Source organism: Leishmania infantum, chromosome 21 (assembly GCF_000002875.2).
Source record: "Leishmania infantum JPCM5 genome chromosome 21".
Taxonomy (NCBI): Eukaryota; Euglenozoa; class Kinetoplastea; order Trypanosomatida; family Trypanosomatidae; genus Leishmania; species Leishmania infantum.
The window spans coordinates 475,278-495,408 of record NC_009405.2 but is presented as its reverse complement, the minus strand read 5'-3'; the positions used below and the strand labels follow the sequence as shown (position 1 = coordinate 495,408).

Here is a 20,131-nt window from a genome sequence, read left to right as displayed (position 1 = left end):
CTGCCTCATCGTCAGAATACGCGTACCCTCCTTCTCCCCTCCGATCCCACTTCTTGTACAAACGAGGCGCACGCAAACAGCCACGTATACATCGTATAGACCGCCATCACCACAGCACCACAGAAGTCGCCGCTTTCCCACGCCGCATTATCTTCCTTCTACTTTTTTCGACTCCGTATACAACCTTCACCACCACCACCAACCTTTCTACTGGTGTGCGAGCAAGTACGCACGCCTACCTCCATAGACATAATCGGTCATCTCCGCTCACCCGCCCGTTCTCTTCCTCTGTGTGTGTGCGTGTGTGGCTCCCACCATCTGTTCATCTGCCCACAGCCCCGATCAGCCTCTCAGCCACCCTTGGTTATTCGCCCCTCCCCCGTTACCGTCGCACACGCGTGCATCCACCCATACATACGCGAGCCCACCCCTCCCCTTCTTTTCCTTGTCCACACGTCGCCATCACTCGATACAAGGTTACACGCACGCACACGAAACTGTTGCGATGATGTTCCGCGGTCGTATAGAGCTCATTATCGGCCCGATGTTCGCCGGCAAGACAACGGAGCTAATGCGCCGCGTCAAACGCGAGATCCACGCCCGTCGCAGCTGCTTCGTCATCAAGTACTCCAAGGACACCCGCTACGATGAGCACAACGTTGCCTCACACGACCAGCTGATGCTGCGGGCGCAGGCGGCCGTCTCGCAGCTGACGGAGGTGCGGGACACGTGGAAGCGGTTCGACGTGCTGGCGATTGACGAGGGTCAGTTCTTTTCTGACCTGGTGAATTTTTGCAACACCGCCGCCGACGCGGGCAAGGTAGTCATGGTGTCGGCCCTCGACGGCGATTACCGGCGTAAGCCGTTTGGGCAGATCTGCGAGCTCGTCCCGTACTGCGAGGCGGTGGATAAGCTGACGGCGGTGTGCATGATGTGCCACGAGCAGCCGGCCTGCTTTACTCGGCGCACCGTGAACGTGGAGCAGCAGGAGCTCATTGGTGGCGCAGACATGTACATTGCGACCTGCCGCGAGTGCTACTCGAAGCAGCAGCTGCCCTCGATCGAGGAAATGCGGACGCAGCAGATGGCAATCAAGGAGGTGGAGAAGCGCTACCTCGGCATGTCAGACAAGAGGGCAACCGCCGGTCCCCAGACACCCGAGAAACCGGCTGGTGGCTGGGGCACTAAGACCGGGGTCGCAACGCTCCCCACGATGGCAACCGAGGGAGCGGCCTCGTCTGGGGCGTCGGCCGGTATGAAGTCGGGCCGAGACCTATGCGAGGTGCAGACCTTCACCACCGAGGCGCCCAAGTACCAGCGTGTGGAACCCGCGTGCACGGCCTCGGCTGCATCCTCAGAGTGACCTAGAGACGCAAGCCTCTTGCGCGAAAAGCATCGAAATTGAAAACTGGCCCACTCGGTGATGAGGGGCCGCACCCGTCTGGGGTGTCACTGAGAAGGAAAGCGAAACTACTGGTCGAGCGGCCGCTGCTTCTGCCTGAACCCTCCTCCCTTGTCCACGTCATGTCAGACGACAACTCTGCAGCTGCGACGAGACGTGGACACGCCGAGATGCGTAGCCGAGGAAGGGGGAGGAAGAGTGGGATGCGAAAGTAGAACCCAGGGAGAGCGACAAGGTGTTGCGGCAGCGTCGAGCCAATGGACAGGGCTAGGCTGCACTTTTTCTGCCACCCTCGTCGTCGTTTTGTTCGTCGTTGTGGTTTTTACCGCCGTCCTCGTACGATAGTGCTGTTGAGAAGTACAGGAGAGTAGCGAGATACACCTCGTTGAGGAAAGGGCGAGGAGGAGGGGCGCACGTGACTGGAATGTGGGTCTTTGTCTGTGCACTGCCCCCTCTCCTGTGCGGAAGGTTCAATCTTGTTGAGACAACTGCCTCGTTTCCATCGGCGATCTCTGCACTGTGCTTTTTTTGCGTGGGTGTGATGGTTTTTTTTTTTTGGAACCAACAGAAAAGGTCGCCTCCTGTTGCCGCGCTGCCGACACGGAACCCTCCCTTCATGTCTCGTTCTCCCTCACGCACATGCACGCGCGCGCACCCGGGAAACACTCTCCTCCGCTTCGGCTGTCACAGAGACGGTGCGCTTGCTCTGTTCGCTATCGGTCCTCTCGCGCGCACGACAACCTAACAGGCGGGCGAGCGATCGAATGGGAGATGTGGATGGCGTGCGACAACAGGGGGGGAAGGGGAAGGTAGGGAGCGATCTGTGGCTGCAGCAGCAGCAGATGTGGCAGCGGCTTCTCTTGTGTCTCGGTCTCTTGCAGTGCGATGACGCCGCGCTGCGCACCTCGAAAAGAAGAGAAGGGCTGCAAGGCGACGCCTGCGCACGCGTCTGTACGTTGGTGTTCGCGCATGCCTCATCTCTTCGCTCACGGGCAAATGATGTGCTGGCGCAGTCTGTGCGAAGGAGGAGGACGTCGTTCTCGGCACCTCGCGTTGCTCAATCCACTCTCTGACGTCAAGGGCAGCTGCAGAGCGTCGGCACCACAGCGCAAGTAAAAGGCAATGAAGACACCGCGGGACGAGAAAGGCGGTAGCTCCCTCGTATGTGATGCCTTGATCACGGGCGTCTCTATGTTTAGAAAGCCGTATATGGGCCAGGGAAGGCAAACCATTTTGGTTTCTTGCGAATGGCCCACCGCTGTGGGCATGCGTGTCGTAGGGGGAGAGGGGGGAGGGCAGGGCTCCGGGCGCTGAGCGCTGAGCGCTGGTGCCTCTTCGTCCCTCTCTCACTCTCTATCTCTTCACGCTAGTGCAGTGCAAGCCTCGAGTGGGCGTTTGCGCACATGCGAGATGAGGCGCTCATAAAGCTCATAAATGATGAGGATGAGTGTTCCCCCACGTTAGCTCAGAGACCACGGCTGCAGTCTGCGTATCGCCGTACGCCAGCATCTTCAGACGCAACCAGCGCCCTCCATCTCTCCCTGTGACCCTGTGGTCACCCCCTCCCTCCCCCCGCCGTCGATTCTTTTTTTACCTCCGCTGCTCCCCGCCACCCACCACCGAACAACAAAGAATGCGGGCTCGTCTTCGCCTGTGTGTCGCGAGACAACTGTGAGTCGCCGCGACAACCCCTCAGCCACCTCGACCCCTGGCTTTCCTCTGCATGTCGCTCATCGGCGGTGCCAACCACGCGCGGCTCACCGCCGTGCGTCCTCTGCTAGTGAACGTCTGCCGCGCACCTTCAGGGGTGTCGGCCTGTGTCACCTCTTGCATCTTCGCACCTCATCATTGGCAGCATCGCGCGTTTCGGTCGGTACCCACGACCGCATGTCTGCTGGAAACCAAAAAAAAGCGTGTGTCGAGGGCGACGAAGCAGAAACCTACCAAGGCTACTTCGGCAGCCCTGCCGTTCTACAAGTCCCACTCGGTGCGGCCCGTCGCCGCCACCACCTCAAAAGAAGAAGGCGCGGCACCACCGGCAGCTGCGTCCTCCTCCACAACAGCTTCGACAGCCTCGTCGTTACCGGACGCCAACATAGCCGCCCTAGCGCCAGTGCCAGCACCGTCTCCACCTGCTGCTGCTCACGACGCAGAACGGCCGCGCCGTTCCTACGCCCCGACGAGTGCGGCCATCAGCGAACAGCTTGCCTCCCTACGGCGCGAGCTGCTTGAAACGCGACTGCAGCTGGCCAAGGCAGAGGAGACCTACTCGGGGCTCTACGAGGGCGTGCTCGCACGACTTGCCGAGACAGACCGAGCGGCCCACCTCACCGCGTCAAGTCTCCGCTACACAGGCATGGCGCTGCGAGCCGCGCACGACAACCTAGAGGTGGAGCTACGGCGTCTTCTCACGATAGGTCTGACGGCGGAGGAGGTGGACGCAGCAGCCATCGAGGCGGGTGCGCGACAATACGTGCGGCAGAACATCGGCTACCACACCGAGCACGTTGCGGCGGAGCCGCCGGCCGTTCCGGATATGGCAAGGGTGATGGAGAAGAACGAGCACAGAGCGGCGATGAGTAATTTCGGAAAGCTACCGCAGTGAGCACGGACAGCAGCGATCCGGCGGCGGCCCGAGAGCTCACTGGGGTCTTCCTCTTTTCGTCGTCGTCCTCATACCGGAAGTCCCGGCGGAGGTGGTGGCAAGCACTGCTGCGTCGCGGAGCGCTCGCATTTCTTTCGCTTTCTCTGGTATTTCGCCGTTGAGTGAGGGTATGCATGTGTGTGTGTGCGCGCATGCAGGTGTGGTGGACATGTACGCGGAAGTCCAGCACAGAAAGGGAAGCACGTTTAAAAAAAAAAGAACGATGCTTGCAACCGTGTGAATAGCTTGAGGGAGGAGGAGAGCGCTGTGGGTGCAGGCTCCCTCCCCCCTCCCTCGCCTCTTCGCCCTTTCTCTTTCGGTTCGTTGTCCGTGTCTCTCTGGGTTGATGATGGCACGTGCACACACACACACGCACACACAAGCGCGCGGTGGCCTGATTCGCGTCTTTGTGCCGAAGCATGCGTGTAAACGCTCGAGCAAGCACAGGAAGAAACAAGAAGACGAGGGGAGGTCCAAGAGGTGGTGAACGGCGGTCACTCGGTGAGACACACCGAAGCCATTCAGAGAGCTTAAAAAAAAACACACAGAAAGCAGCGGACGGCTTCCTCCGGCACGGTTTGGCTCACGCTCGAGTATGCGCAGGCAGGCATCACCTTCGGCTGTCCCTCTCCCCACGCCCCATGATGAGCGCCGTATCAAAGGGCAAAAACAAGGCGAAACGCCAAGTGCATCGAACAAGAGAGGGGCATGATTGCGGTTGAGGCGCTGGTTGTTTACTTGTGTTTCGGAGACGCCCACGCCCACGCACACGCACACTGCTGTTGGAGGAGGGCGGTACCTCCCCAACGCCCTCGGGAGTGGTGGAGAACCCTTTGAAGGCGCGTGTCTGCATATTCGTGTGCGGCAATACCCGCCACGAACGTGGCTCTGCACACACGCCGCACCTGGGTATGCTTGTGTGTGTGTGTGTGTGTGTACAAGGGCGTTCCACTCCTTTGTCGACCCCACAGCACCTTCCTCCTCGTCCCTGGCCCGCCTCTCTTCGCGTTCCTGTCCTCCTTCGCCAGGGACGGAGTGCAACGCAGCTAGCGCTCGCCTATCCCATCGCCACCCCCACACGCATAGACAACGATATTAGATACACGACCATAGACTACCTGCCGTCGTTCAGGTCCCTCTTCCCTGTGCCTTCTGCGCCCCCACACACACGCACACACACGTGCGCGCGCCCCCCCCTCTTCATCAGTGCCGGCGCAGCACCAGCTCTGGTTCACAGTCAAACCTCGCGTCTTTCCGTTCTGTTCCTCTTCGCGGCTCACCCCTGCCTCAGCAAGAGCACCACCCTCAGCCCCACCCCCACCCCTCTGCCACCATGGCGGCTGTTGCGATGCGCGCGCCAAAGCCGAAGATGACGATGAGCGCCGTCCAGGGCAGGATCTCCGTCTATGCCGAGGATGGCGAGCGGATTGGTCAGTGGGGCGGCACCGAGTGCTTCCTCTCTCGCCAAAGCGGTCTCGGGCCCTGCCTCGTCGTTCGCTCCAGCCGGCACAAGAAGCACGAGGGCACCTTCTTCCAGCTAGTGCGGTTGCAGCGGGTCGTGTCGACGGGCGTGGCACAAGGACGACTGACGGTGATGGTGCCGCATGAGAAGCGGCAGTGCAGCGTGTTCATCGACACGACCGAGGACTTGGATGAGCTGCGCATGATGGCCGGAGTGCTGCAGGACAAGGCGCGGTGGAAGGACATGGAGCGCAACGTGGCGAGCAGAAGCCGCAAGGATCTGCAGCGTGGCGGAAAAGGGGGCGGTGGTGATCGAGGCAGCCGCGGGTTGCGGGACCCCGGTCTTGCGCAGCTGTCGGGCAGCTGCGTGGACAACGATGATGACTACGACACTTCCGGCGAGGAGACGAGCAAGTCTCATCACGACAACGGCACCGCCGCCGTCAGCGCAGCACAGGAGGACCCATTCGCTGCGCACTCAATGGTGGAATCGCCTACGCCCATGACGTCGTCGCAGTCTTCCGTGCCACAGAGGAGCACGATGGTAGCTGGCGGCAGCAGCAGCCGTAGCAGCGGCCCTACCACGTCACTGACGGCGGCCCAGCAGCAGCGGTTGAACTGGACGAGTGAGCAGCAACGCGCGGTCCAGCTTGTGCGCGCCGGCCACAACGTCTTTGTGAGCGGTGCTGCTGGGACGGGCAAGACGGAATGGCTGCTGCACGTCTTGCAGCACGTCCTACCTCGCACGCGGCAGCTCCGTGGTGCGAAGGGTAAGGCCGATCTGGGGGCTGAAGACGAGGAGCAGGAACACGCGGTGGAGACTGGGCGAGTTGCAGTGACTGCCGCCACCGGCATCGCCGCTCGACTCATCGGCGGCAAAACGGTGCACGCCTTCTCTGGCATCGGCCGCGGCGAGGGCGACCCAGACGCGATCCTGCAGCGCGTGCAGAGCAAGCCAGACGTCGTGCGGGCGTGGCAGCGGTGCGAGGTGCTCGTCATTGACGAGATCAGCATGCTCTCCTCGCACACATTCGCCCTGCTCGACCGCGTCGCACGCGTGCTGCGAGCTCCGCTGGCGCCCCCCGCCTCCTCCTCGCAGCGGCGACAGAGAACGAGCAACGCGGCACTGCCATTTGGTGGTATTCAGCTGCTGGTGGTTGGCGACTTTCTGCAACTGCCGCCGGTGTCGCGTGGCGCTGGCGAGGAGGTGCAGCCCGCCTTCATGGCTGCTGTGTGGCGTGCCTGTGCTTTTCAGCAACTTGTCTTCACGAAGGACTACCGTCATGCCGAGGACCCACGCTTCGCCGAGTGCTGCGCGGCGGTGCGGCGAGGCGAATGCACGCTGCTGGTGCGGCAGGTGCTCGAGGCGTGTTTGGGACGCAAACTGGAGGAACGCTTCGGCGTCGAGGCCACCACTTTGCTCGCGCGCCGCAACGACGTGGACCGCTACAACGCACAGCGGCTGCAGCAACTGGAGTCGATGCAGTTCCAGCGCTACGCCTCCGAGGACTATGCCGCCGTCCCTGGCACCGACATCGATGCCGAGGTTTCGCTGCCCTCTGTGCTAACCTTGAAGGTGGGTGCGCAGGTGGTGCTTCTCGCATCCCTGCCGAACGAGCCGAGCCTGGCCAACGGCGACCTTGGTCTCGTTGGGGGCTTCGTCGCACAGGCGCATGGTCCCGCGTTGCCGCTCGTCCGTTTCTCCACCGGCGTAGAAGCTGTCGTGCCCGCCATCACGATGGAGGTGCATGGGCGAGACGGCCGCCTCAGCCTATCCAGGCGTCAAGTGCCGCTGCAGCTGGCCTGGGCGCTGACGGTGCACCGAGTTCAGGGCATGACGCTGCCCATGGTCCGCCTGGCACTGGACAAGTCATTCTTCGAGGCGGGGCAGGCGTACGTGGCGCTGTCGCGAGTGCGCAAAGCAGAGGACTTGAGCTTGACAGCGCTGGACCTGGACGTCGTCGCCGCGTGCGTGTCGGCGGAGGCGCGAGACTTCTACGGTCTGGGCACGGTCACGTCGGCGCCGTCCTCGCAGCCTGTCACAACCAGGACTGGCAGCTCCCCTCCTCTCGAGTCGGCGCTGTCGCGGGAAAGAGATACCGCGTGCGCGAAGGGGTCACTACTCACCGACGGCGTCTTTGGCAGCGGTGTGCCTTTTAGCCTGGCGGATATCGAGGGTGGTGGCAGCCGTGTTACTGCCACCCGGAAGCGGGCCAAAACGGAGGAGGGGTAGTCTCTCCTCACGTCAAGCGCGTGGTACACGTGGCTGTGAGTGGGGAGAGGGGGAGGGGGTTCGGAGAGAGGTGCACGCACACGCGTATGCCATCGCCCCGCAGCGGCGGCTCGGCAATGTGGCGGAGCAAGAGTGAATGCCTAGCCATATACGCATATGCAGATGCTAGCATAGAAAGAGAGACGTGCAGGCTGCCCATGTTATGGATACGAGCCCTTTCCAAGCCGTAGCAGAGAGAGGGAAGGCACAGCGGGTCTCCTCAAGCGCATGCACACGCGTGCGGCCGTACTCGAGCCCATGCGCAGACGCCGACAAAGGAAGAAAGCATCCGCCAAAAGAAAAAACACGAGAGCACATGAGAGAGGAATGTGCCCCCCCCCTTCTCTCTCTCTCGCTCTGTGATGGGTTGTGCGCGCATGCTGTCGGATGACGCGGCTGCACACGTTGCTGGAGAGGAGAGGGGTGAGGAGCCGGAGACACGATACAAAGCTGCCCACGCCCGCATCATGTGAACTGCGACGGGTCACGTAGCGGAGTACGCATCTGTATCGCCCCCGTATAGTGACTGGTATGTATGTATGTCATTTCCTTCTCCGTACGCTCCGCTGCCACCCCCGCCCCGTGCACATCGACCCACCACCACCACCACACACACGCACGCACGTGATTTCCGCGTCGCGGCACATCATATTCACTGGACTCTGTAGCGCAGCGCTTTTTTGTGCACTTTCTTCTTCCGCCCTTTCTTTGACGCCCCCCCCTCCTCAACTCGAGGTGTGTGTGTGCGCGCGCTCGTCTACAAGTGCCTCTCGGCGTCCTCTGTTCCCCTGCCTCTGCCGCTCCGTCCTCGTGCTAGTGTCGTGTGCTGAGTCATGCCGCAGGACAAGCGCCTGATTGTCACCAAGGCGGTTCTGTATAAACTGCAGCGCATCTGTGCAAAGGACGGGAACGGTGGCAGCAGCAGCAGCGGTGGCGCGGACGAAGAAGGCATCTATCTCGAGTTCATCCTGCCCCCCGTCATCACCGCGCAGTGCCCGCGGCTGGTGTGTGAACACCGTTTCCACTTGCCGCATCGCGTGTACGCCGCCAATGGGCGGACCACGTGCCTGATCGTTCCCAAGGTCATCTCGCACGACTGCGGCAAGATCAACAAGCGGCACGGCTACTACGACGCGGTGGTGACGGCCGAAGCAATCTGCAAGCGCGGCGACGCCGAGGCAACAAAGAGGGCACTCCGCGTCGCGGCCACGTTCAGCCATTTTGTGGTGGATGCCCGCATACAGTCGAAGCTGCCGCACGCCATCACGGACGCGGTGAAGGCTAGTTTGCCGTCATCGGCTGCGGCTGCCAATGCGGCGCCGAGCTCGGCAGTGCGCTGCCCACGCAAGATGATCACGCCGCTAGACGGCCTCGGCGAGCGCGAGACGCTTGGCTTCCGTCTCTCACAAGGCACCACCGCAGGGCTGGTGGAGTTGCATAAGCAGGGTCAGCTGCTCTTCCGCGTCGGCCATGGCGGCATGACGGCCGGTGCAGTGTGCGAGAACGCGAAGACGTTCGTCGTCTCACTCAAGAAGGAGTTTCCGATGGTGTGGAGGTATATTCAGGAGTTCTCGCTGGTGTCCAACCGGACAGAGCGTATCCGCTTCATGGAGGTGCACATAGCCAAGTGAGAGGAGGCGACAAGGGCAGCTCCGTGGAGGACAGGGATCGGGGAGGATCCAGCTTTGGCGGGTACGCGGAGGAAAAGGGGTGGCGTAGAGTCGGATGCAGTTTTACTTGCGATGCGCTCTTGGACCTCCTTGCTGCCCACCCTACTCCCACCCACCTCAACCGCACATATCCATCTTGTGTCCCTCTCACGCCAAGGCAATCCCGGTGGGAGCGGGTCGATAAGGCGGACCCATTTCGCAGCGGACGCGCCGCATCGGTACACTGCGTGAGGGGGCAGGGGACGAGATGTCGCGTTGATGAGGCTACTGAATTGAGAGGCAACACATGGCATGGTATCACCTCTGCTTTGTCCTACTCTCGGTCACTTCTCTTGTTCGCCACTAGGCTGACCCCTCCGCTGCCAGGAACAAGCAGGACGTTCTAAGCAGCCTTTGGCCGCCCCCCTCACCATCAGCCCTCACCCCTCGCCCGTATTTCTCGGTGTAGACGCCCAGGGAGTACGTCATGTCCGTTGCGTGTGTGTGTGTGTGTGTGTGTGTGCTTGTTCGTGAGCGTCCGTTGGATGATCGCTCTGTTGTTTTCTCGAGCGTCTTTTTTATTTTCGGGTGGGTGACTTCGGGAGTCGTAATGACGTCACTAACGAACGACCTAAGACTGCCGCTTTCCCTTCAGTGGCCTTCTGTGATGTCGCTGCACGGCTCTGCTTTCCTTCCGCCGCTCACCTCCCCTCACCCTTTTAGGTGGTGAAGTCGGTCGTCCTCCGTCGGGTTCGAAAACGATGCATGATGTTGCCTCAGCATGGGATGTGTCTCGGATCCACCACGTTGCTCTCTTCCCTCTTCCTCCTCTCACGACATGGCTAGCCTACCGCTCTGTGACACTCTCGGCCCTCCACCCCTCTCTCCCTGACACACACACACACGCACACGCAGAGTAAGTGCTGTCGCCACGTGCACCGCAGCTCGTTGAGGCTTTCGCTTTGGTGCGCCGTGTTCTGTTTTCCCTCCCTCTCCCCTCTCCCCGCTCTCCCACCTCATCGTCGATCTCTCTTGACGCCTCCTTCGGTGTCCTCTCCTGCTTTGCTTTACGTACGTGCTCTGTACAGCGCAGCGGCGGCGCTACAACGACGCAAGCACGCAAGAGGGTGCAGGCGCGTCCCCGTCGAAGCAAACGCCTCGCGAGACGCGGAAACCCCAACCACCTGAACCTGTATACACCTATGTGTACCCACGCAAGCATGGCGCTTGTGGCTGCTGTAGCGCTGGTGTTGGTGCTACCGGTCAGCAGGGCGCGCCCCGTGGGGATGAGATCGATGTCAGCGTACACGGAAGCGCAGCAACTCCATACGCGCAAGTTTCTGGATGGGTTTCTGCAGTCGATGCCAAATCTCCACAGCATCTGGGCCGGTGACAACTTCTGCGCCTGGAAAGGAGTGACGTGTCTCCGCGACGGGGTGTCCATCAGCGCCACCAACTGGGTCCAGCTGGCTGTCTCCCCCGGCCGTCTGCCGGAGGTGTCGAGCGCCGACTTTGATGTGTCGCAGGTGTTTGTCACCTCCATCAGTGTGCGCGCAAACGGGCGGAACTTGTCAGGGACGCTGCCAGCCAGCTGGGGCTTGCTGCGAAATCTGCGCAAGGTGCGATTGGAGAGTAACAACCTCAGCGGCAGCCTCCCGCCTGAGTGGAGCGGCCTGCGCAGTTTGAGGGAGCTCTACCTAAGCAACAACAATCTCACCGGCACCCTTCCGGCGTCGTGGGGAGAGAGCATGAAGAGCCTCGCCATCTTGAACCTCAATCGCAACGCCCTGGCTGGTACGCTGCCGCCGGAGTGGGGACGCATGAGGTCGATGCAGACCTTGGTGTTGGAAAGCAACCGGCTCAGTGGCACACTGCCTGCGGATTGGCGATTTATGCGAGCTGCCTCGACGCTGATGATAGGCAGGAACGACCTCAGCGGCACCCTCCCACACGAATGGGCGGAGATGTCAATGATGGAGTGGATGGACGTGCACTCGAACCGCCTCACCGGCTGGTTGCCTGCGGCTTGGGCGACGATGACCTTCCTGAATACCCTGCTGCTTTTCGACAACAGCTTCACCGGTACTCTGCCTGCGGAATGGGCGCGCCTGGAATTCCTGGAGGAACTACGTATGCAGGACAACGTACTCGTCGGCACCCTGCCTGCGTCGTGGAGTGCCATGGAGTTCATGCAAGTGCTGGACATCTCCGAGAACACACTGAGCGGCACGCTACCGGTGTTGTGGAGCTCGATGCAGTCTCTCGACACGCTGAGCATCCGCGGCAACCAGCTAAGTGGCTCTCTCCCGATTGAGTGGAGGACACTGCCGAATATTATGTATCTCCACCTGGAGGGCAACGCTCTCTGCGGCTGCCTTCCGCTTAACTGGACAAGCCGTTACGTCGCCGTCACAGTCGACGAGGCGGTCATGAGTGTCAACTGTGCCATAGAGAACGCGTGTAACGACGTAAATATCGACTCTATCAGCGACAAGATCTCCAGCAGTTGCAGTTCCTCGACGGGCCCAAACGGGGCCGTCGACGGTAGCGATGCTACCTTCAGCTCGTGGGATGCGTCGGCGTCTTCCGCCTCTAATGACCCCTTGAGCCACAGCACCGGCGGCGCCTCCTCTTGATTGAATACATGCGACCTGCACCACTGCCAGCGACGCTGCCGCGGCGATCCGACGTTGTGCACGCAGTGCGATGACCGCTCTGCCCTCGCAGCTGGCTACACCCATCAATCGTCGAGCCCAAGGCTGCGCTTATGTTGAGAGAGCGCGCACACACACGGGGTGGGGGAAAAGGTTTGGTAGTCGCACCGCTACACAAGCGCGGATGTGCCGGGAGTGGCGTCGTCGGCTAGTGCCAGCGTCCTTTTCGAAATATGGTACAACCCGAACGACTTGTGTGCTCTTATTTATTATGATTATGTCGTTTCCATTTTTTTTCTCTCCCCCCCCCTCTCCGTGTTGCTTAGTGTAACAGCGGGTGGCAGAGAGGCGTTGCTCGCTCTTCACCACGGTGTGTGTGTATAAATTAGTGCGCAGGTGCCGCGTTCAACGCCTGCCGCTCTCCATGAGCTCTTCATTCCTCTCTCTCTTTCCCTCCCAATCTCCCCCCCCTCCCTCTGCATCCGCTGTGTAAATGTATGCATTGGCCTATGTGCTTCAGAGAGCATGTGTACGTGCGTATCCCTCGTACTCTTCTGCATCCTCTCCAGCATTTCTGTTTGTTTTTTGCTCGGTCAGCTCGGAGAAGACTCTTCACCATGGCAAACGGCCTGCCACACATACACGCTCACCGGTCACCGCCCCCACCCCACCCCAACCCCTTCGCCTTTTGTCTTTTCCCTGTATGTACAAATCTGGGTAGTCTCTCCCCCCCCTTTCTTTTGTTTTCGCCTCTCTATGCTTTTATCTGTGTGTCCACATCGTTGATCGTAGACTCCCTTGCTCGTGTTCGTTCTTTCTCTCCCTCTTCCCTGCGCTCCCTATCTTTTTGGTGTGGGTGTGGGTGTGGGTGGGTAGGTATGTCCTCATCTGCTTTTCTTTGTTCCTCTTCGCTTACAGTTATGCTTTTTTATTTGCGCTCGACCCTCCCTCTCCTGCATTGTTCTCTCTCGTATGTGTTTTCGCTTCGTAGTGCTTGCCATCTTGAACGCTTCTCCTCTTGTTTTTCTTTCACTTTCCTTCTCCACACACCGGCACACAGGCACGCACGCATACGCAGCCTCTTCTCTCCGTGCGTGTCACTGCACGGCAGAGGAGACGCTTTCATTCGGTTTCAGGTCCTCCCTCACCGTGTCTTTGCGTGCCCCTTCCCTTTCGTGTCTGTGCGTGCGTGCCTGTGTGCTGGTGTGTGGTTGTCCTCTTCGTCCCCATCCTCCTTTTAGCGGTGTCGCAGTTGTTGCCATTCCTCACGAATGAGTCCCCCGTTCCTCCGCGCCATTTCCTTGGGTCACACACACCCACACACATACCCCTCCCCCTGCTTATCATTTTTTTTTCGTATTGTTGCTCGCTTTCCTCGTCGGTGCTGGCTCGTTTGGTCAAACCCTTGCGTGTTTAGATCTTCCCAGCATCTATAACCCTCTTCTCCTCTCATTCTGTGTTCAGGCTACACGGCTTGGATAGACGCTTGCTCCCCCCCTCACCGACGCACCCGCGTGCGTCTCTCCCATACGCTTGCCCTCTCTCTTTTTCGCTTCATATACTAACTTTTTTTTTTCGTTGATTATTTTATTTTTTGTTGTTGTTGCCTTCCCGGCGATGTGTGCATTGCTGTGTGCGTGCGTGTGTGCATCGCCACAGCAGTGCCCTTCTCGTTCTCTATGAAGACTTCATCAGCCACGCGTCATCGATCTATATGTTTCCGAGATATGTGTATGCGTACGTCGTGCGGTTATGAGTGCTTCTGTGAATGCGCGTCTGGCATGAGGAACCCACGTGTACATATGTATATATATATATATATATATAAAGCAAAGACCACACCTTCGCAAGAGAGGCGAGAGACACGTGAGCAGTTTCGGGTGTGCATGACCGCCGTACCACGACGCCATGTGCATTATGCAGTCTTCGAGGAAGCCGAGAAAGGCGGAAGGCGGGGCAATGTCACCCTCCCACCTCCCTCCTCCCCCTTCTCTGCTGCGCCGCGGACGTTGCACCAAGCAACGCACTCGGGTCGCTCAATCGACCCGGACTCAGGCCCTGCAAGTCGTACAATCCCTCTCACAAAAGCACACACGCATGCATCTGTGTTCATTCCCCCTTCCCCTTTTCTCTCCTCACCCATTCCCCTCTCCATGCTTTGTCGTCGCTGTACCCCGTGTGTGGTCTGCCCCCTGCGCAACGATACATCTCGACGGTGCACCCCGTGTCTCCTTGCCTGTTCCCCCCCCCCACGTAATGGTCAACCAAAGAAAAAGGGGAGCCACACACGCAACAAATACTCACAAACACAAGCAGCGGTGTATCTGTGGTCCCCCTCCCCCCCCCGAGCCACCCTCCCTCAAACCTCCCAACCCGACCCGACCCACCCCCTTCACTCCTTCGTTTCTTTCTTGTTACCATCACCCCCTCATTTCCTTTTGGTACTGTCCATCCGCGTGTAGGTGCGTGCATTTGTGTGTGTGTGTGTGGTCTTCAAGTCGACCATCTCACGAACTCGCACCAAACTTCACCGCTCTTCCCCTCCCTCTCTCTTGTCCCCATTTTCCCTCCTTCCCTTCTTCAAACACGCACGCGCACGCGTGCAAGAACCGCATAAAAGAAGAAAGAAACGTCTGCAAGCAAAGGCCCTTCCCGATTTCTCTTTTTTTATTGTTTCTCTGTCCCGCTCGCACACACACTAACTATCGCTGTGCTTGTGCTCACCACGAGTTTGTGGGCGATCTGTAGCTGGTTAGCAACTGGTAGCATCACGACAAGCAGCAGGAGCAGCGGCAAACTTTCCCTCGTTCCCCTTTCTCTCTCGCGCTCTCCGCCACCTTCGTTTTTTTTTTTGCAAATCTTCGATACTATTCTGGGAGTTGTTTGCTTCTCTGTGTGTGTGTGTGTGTGTGTGTCTTCTTCCTACGCCAGTGATACTCGCGTGCGCGCTGTGCCTCGGTTCCACTCTGTCTTCTCTGTCGTCTGTACGTGCGCGTGCATGGTTCTTCCGTGTATGTATATACGTATATATACATATACATACCTGCATGTATTGATCGGGGGTAGCGCGTACGTGGGTACCCGCTCGTGTCTCGTTTTTTGTTGTTTTTCCGCCATCGCTGGTATGGGGGAGGCGGACTTTGGTCATTGTCGCTTGCCTGTTGATTTTGATTGATTGTGATTGGTACCTTCTTTTTTCTCTTGCGTCGGATTGCTTTCTCTCTCTCGTCTACGTGTGCGTATGTGTGTGTGTGTGTGTGTTTGTGTATTTATCTACCCCGCGCATTCCAACACTTGAGAGCGGGGCATCACCGCCGCCCCACCCCCTGAAGCGGAGCGCATCACTATCACAGAATTTGAAGAAGCGCACACACACGCACCTTCCTCCCTCCTCCCTTCCCTCCTTCGGTGTCTCTTCCTTTGTTACGGAAAACGCGGCCAACAATAAAAAAACGTGGTTGCGCACGCCGCACAAGAAACAGCAAAGAGACGAGGGAGAGTGAGTAAGTGAGAGAGTGAGAGTGAGAAAGAGGGGGGCCACAAGTCCGTGAGTTCGAGCGGCGCTGCCACCGTGCATTGCATGTCGCGTGCTGCTTTCCTTTGCGTTGCTGCCTTGCGAAATAAGTCGTCTAGCAGGCCTCTGTGTCTGTCGGAGTGACGCCCCAAGGCACCTAAAACAAAGTAGAACGGAAAGAAGCAAGGAATCCAGCCCCACCCCCTCTCTTCTCCTCATCCCTCAGGCCAGTTGAGACATAGGCGTGCGATCGACCACCGCTCCCGCGTACTATCTCATTGTCCTCTCCATCTCTCCTATTGTGCAGCATTTCGGAGCCCCATCCTGTCTTCTCTCATTTTCCACCTTTTTTGTTTCTTACTTGTGTGTGTGTGTTGCTTTCTTCTTGCTTCCATCGCAAGAAAGCCGCGTACTTCCTCTTCACCCCCCCTCCCCCTCCTCCTCTTCTCCCCTCTTGTTCTCACATTCTGCTGTTACCTTCTTCGGTTTGTGTGTTTTCATCACCATCACTTCCCTCCTCCTCCTACCCTCCTCTCCCACCTCACCCCTGCTTCTCCGTCACGTGTGCCTGCATATGTGAGCGCATCCTTTTTGAGTATTGCGTGTCGTCTTCCTATTTGGCCACCCGCCGCCTCGTTGTCACTTCTTTTCTTGTTTTTGCCTCCTTTTCTGTTTGAGCGCCGGTCATTCTCTCCCTTTTTTTTTCCTTGGCGTCCCGTCACCGGCCCTCCATTCGCCCTGCCGTGGTGTGTCGCGCATGTGTCTGCGTTGAGTCTTTGACTTCCTTTCGTTCCTGCGTTTTTCTAGTGAGCTTGTGTGATGCAGACACGTGCTCGCTCCGGTGGCACTCGCCCGCTTCCGACGGCCACGTCAGCTGCGTCAGAGACAGACTCCATCCGTACCGGGGGCTCCTCCGACTCCAACTCGCCCTCGCATGGGCTGCGCCGGTCGAACCTGCCGGCTCCGCTCGCGCCGGAGGCGCTTTCCAGCTCCCTCCCTGTTTCACAGCGGCTCGACGGCGCCTCGTCGTGCCCTGTGAACCGCGCCGGCAGACTTGCGCCGGACGCTCTGCGTATGCCGACCCTTTCGCCGGCCGCATCACCGTTGACCGTGCAGGGCCGCAGCCCGCCGCCTCACCAAAGGGAGGCGTATCAGCGCCGGGTCCATCCCGGAAGCGGCGACAAAGGTGGCGGTAAGATGTCGCTGCCACCCCCAAGCACCCCGACCCAGGCAGGCTCCGCCCCTGTGGACGAAAACGGTGATGGCAGCGGCCGTCGTGGACACCACAACGCTCGAAGCAGCATGAACAGCGGCAGCAGCAGCAGCAGTCGTCATGAGAGAAGCAGCAACGCCCTGGGCCTCCGCACCAATGAGCCGGCGCCATCTATGCCCTCCATGTCGAGCCGACTGCCGGCGATGATGCAGCCAAGCAAGCTTTCGACCTCCACAACAGCCAGCTCCAACGTGTCCACCACCAATCCACCGGCTCAGCAGCAGCCGGCCTCCACAGCGACCATGCCGACGGTGCCAACATCATCATCCCGACTGGCGTCGCAACCAGACGTATCCCTTCTCACGGTCACCTCGCCAGCGCGCAGGTGCTGCCTGGTGGCGGATAGCAGTGACCGCAGTGCTGAGACCACGCCCGTGTCAACAGTGCAGATACCCTTGCCACCTCGGTCTCTGCCGCAGGCGCCTGCACCAGCGCAGCGTCCGTCGTCCACGGTGAGTGCGACGTCCGCGAGCAACAGCGTCACTCGCGGCACGGCCCACCAGCGTGAAGCAGAGGCTCGCGCCACTGCTGGAGACGGCAGCACCAGCAAGGAAGCGTACCTGCGCGATAATCCGCGGGTGAGGGCGCTCGTGAACAATATGTACCAGCATGTCATGACGACACAGCCCGAGGAGCCACTTCGGTACCTCGCGCACCTCCGTGCCGGCACAGTGCCGCAGGTGCCATCCACACACCTCGCGCCGCCGGCCACGCAGCGAGGCGAAGCGAGGCGTACGCCAGGGCAGCAAGCCCGCACCGTGCCGCAGCCACGGCAGCTTTCTAGCAGAGCACACGGCAGCGCCCACCCACCATACTCACACACAGCGGAGGGGGCTAGCACCTCGAGCGCGTCGGTTTCGTCAGAGCTGCTTCGAGACAGTGGTAGCACGTGCGATAACGATGGCGGCCACACATGGGCAGGGCCGTTGCAGCCAACGCCCCAGCAGCCCGAGAGTGCCGCCTCTCACGGAGGTGACGTTGACCTCACCGACAGCTTTGACAGCGGCGCCGTCAGCAGCGGCGTTGCCAACCGGCCAGCCTCGCTGACAGCGCGTAGTGATGTAGCTGCTGCTGTCCGCCCTCTTCGCACTCCGCCATCAGCACCGACGACGTCGCTGCAATCGCGCGGTGGAAGCAGTGGCGTGAATGCTGGCGGTCGTGTAATGCCGCCGTCGATCGCCGGCACTGTAATGCACACAAATGCAAGCAGCAACGCCATCCTCAGCGGTAGCGCGTCGAGCAAGCACGGGTCCCCGCAACTCCTGCAGCGTTCCGGGCTCGTTACGAACAGCCTGGCGAACAGTGGCTTTCTCTCTGGTGTCGCCGTCGGCAGCGCTGGTCATCAGGCCGGAAGCAGCGGTGCGCTGCTGCAGCACGCCAGTGGTAGTGTCAGCGCCTTCCGCTCCAGCGGCATCGCGGCACCGCACTTGGTACCCTCTTTCGCTGGCAGCGTGTCGGGCATCGAGCGCGGCGAGGCCACCCCGAGCGACCTCAGCTCCCTGTTCAGCACGAACTCGGTGGATCTGCAGGAGTTCATTGCGGAGTTTCGCCTCGCCAAGGAAGAGCGCTACGGCGGCAGCGTCGACCATCCCGCCATCACGCTGGACGAGCTCGCCTGCATCATTGAGTGTAACAGCTTCCCTTGCGCCGACGCGGAGGTGCTGCTGGACTTGTTTGATGAGCTGCAGCCGTGCGCCCGGTACCTCGCGGGTGTGCAGAACCCCACTCGCTCCCCGCCAGCGGTGTCAGCCACTCTGAAGCGGAACAGCTCACCCCAGCTGCTGCACAGAGGCCTGGGCCCCAGAAGTATGAGCCCTGTCTCCCTCTTCAACGGAACTGTGGCTGCCACAGCGGCAGCGGAAAGCGCTGCCACCGGCAAAGTGCGCGGAGTTGGCGCCACTAACAGCTCTGCCGTTGCGGCAATGGGCAACAACGGCAACGCGACTGGGCCAGCGTGGCCTCCGGGGCGGGTGCAAGGTGCCGAGTCGTGTGTGGCCGCTGCACACCCACCCACCAGTGTCGCGGCGAAAGGCATGAGCCACAGCCACGAACGCTTTGCCGATGAGGCGCAGTGCAAGGGCTGTGTTACAATCAGTGGGCGCGCAGACACCAAGGATGGCAAGGTCCTGGTGATCGGCAGTCGTATTGCAGACGGGGCCCCTTTTGAGTCGTCCAGCGAAGGTGGCAGCTATAACCCCTACAGCCGCTGCACCTCTGACGCCTTCACCGGTGCCTCAACTCTCCAGCGACAGCAGGGTGTGTCGCAGCACCCCTACTCGGACGGCGCGGACGGTGAGGAGGTGCCGACGGTCCCCTTTGACACCCTTCTTGCGCGCATGGCCTACAAGATCCAGGGTCGGTACCCGTCCGAGGCGATTCGCATCGCCTTCTACGGTATGGTGGTGGATGAAGAGTCGGCAGCGACTGCCTTGGAGAGCAGTGGGCGCAGTGCTGGACTTGGCGTCGACTGCGCAGCGCTTGTGGCCAACGGACGAGGTTTGCACGGCGTCGTCTCAACAGACTCCCTCACGCCATCAGAGACGACTGTGATGGGCAGCAGCAGTGCTGGAATGGCGACGACGGGCTACGGCACTCTGCCAAGTTGCACTGTCCCTCTCTCGCGCTGCATCACGGAAGGGCTGTTTGCGCGACTAGGCATGGTCGATGTGACGGCAGGCGAGGTGCAGCGTGGCCTCCGCAGTGTCGGGCTTCCAATAGGCCAGGACGAACAGCGTGTGTACGAGTGCCACCTGGAGGACTTCGCGCGACTGGTCCGCGCCATCACGGCCGTCTCCGAGCGTGGGTGCAGCGCGAGCCCGGCGAACCCCAGTCTCACGAGTCTGCGCGAGAGCTATGTGCAGCGCGGCAGCAGCAACAACTTCGCAGTATGCAACAACAGCAGCGGCGGCACCGTTCCCGCCGCACCAGCTCCATGGAAGGAGTAGCAGTCATCGTCGTTGGGTGCCGCAACAGCTGCCGACTGAGCCCGAACGCCGCCATATGCAGCGCGCTCCGTTAGCACGGACTTCACGGTTGGTGATCTCGCTTTTTTTTTCTGACGCACAGGGCTCGTTGAGACGCGTACAGGAGGAGCAGTGAGAGAAGAGGTAAGGAAGATCGAAGGGATGCGCCGCTTGTGTCTGTGTGTGTGTGTGTGTGTGCGTCTACTCTCTCAAGCTGTATGTTTTATTTTGTAAGTATATGCATGTATACACGTATACGTGTACACATGCATATAAGCAGGTGTGTGTCTGGGTAAGCT

At 60.2% G+C, this 20,131-nt stretch overlaps 6 protein-coding genes across 6 annotated transcripts; all 6 read left to right on the top strand.

Moving 5' to 3' along the window:
- Positions 1 to 508: 508 nt before the first annotated feature.
- LINJ_21_1450 (putative thymidine kinase) lies at positions 509 to 1,363 on the top strand (the record flags this gene model as incomplete). The annotated part of the gene is made up of 1 exon (XM_001465372.1): positions 509 to 1,363. The coding sequence occupies one exon, from the start codon at positions 509 to 511 to the stop codon at positions 1,361 to 1,363; it is 855 nt and encodes a 284-aa protein (XP_001465409.1).
- Positions 1,364 to 3,125: 1,762 nt separating this feature from the next.
- On the top strand, positions 3,126 to 4,007 carry LINJ_21_1440 (conserved hypothetical protein; the record flags this gene model as incomplete). The annotated part of the gene is made up of 1 exon (XM_001465371.1): positions 3,126 to 4,007. The coding sequence occupies one exon, from the start codon at positions 3,126 to 3,128 to the stop codon at positions 4,005 to 4,007; it is 882 nt and encodes a 293-aa protein (XP_001465408.1).
- A 1,372-nt stretch (positions 4,008 to 5,379) lies between these two features.
- LINJ_21_1430 (putative DNA repair and recombination protein,mitochondrial precursor) lies at positions 5,380 to 7,740 on the top strand (the record flags this gene model as incomplete). Its single annotated transcript, XM_001465370.1, has 1 exon — positions 5,380 to 7,740. One exon carries the CDS (start codon positions 5,380 to 5,382, stop codon positions 7,738 to 7,740), a length of 2,361 nt encoding a protein of 786 aa, XP_001465407.1.
- An 872-nt stretch (positions 7,741 to 8,612) lies between these two features.
- Positions 8,613 to 9,410, top strand: LINJ_21_1420 (conserved hypothetical protein; the record flags this gene model as incomplete). Its single annotated transcript, XM_001465369.1, has 1 exon — positions 8,613 to 9,410. The coding sequence occupies one exon, from the start codon at positions 8,613 to 8,615 to the stop codon at positions 9,408 to 9,410; it is 798 nt and encodes a 265-aa protein (XP_001465406.1).
- A 1,220-nt stretch (positions 9,411 to 10,630) lies between these two features.
- LINJ_21_1410 (surface antigen-like protein) lies at positions 10,631 to 12,064 on the top strand (the record flags this gene model as incomplete). Its single annotated transcript, XM_001465368.1, has 1 exon — positions 10,631 to 12,064. The coding sequence occupies one exon, from the start codon at positions 10,631 to 10,633 to the stop codon at positions 12,062 to 12,064; it is 1,434 nt and encodes a 477-aa protein (XP_001465405.1).
- Positions 12,065 to 16,415: 4,351 nt separating this feature from the next.
- On the top strand, positions 16,416 to 19,814 carry LINJ_21_1400 (conserved hypothetical protein; the record flags this gene model as incomplete). The annotated part of the gene is made up of 1 exon (XM_001465367.2): positions 16,416 to 19,814. One exon carries the CDS (start codon positions 16,416 to 16,418, stop codon positions 19,812 to 19,814), a length of 3,399 nt encoding a protein of 1,132 aa, XP_001465404.2.
- Between the last annotated feature and the right edge of the window lie 317 nt (positions 19,815 to 20,131).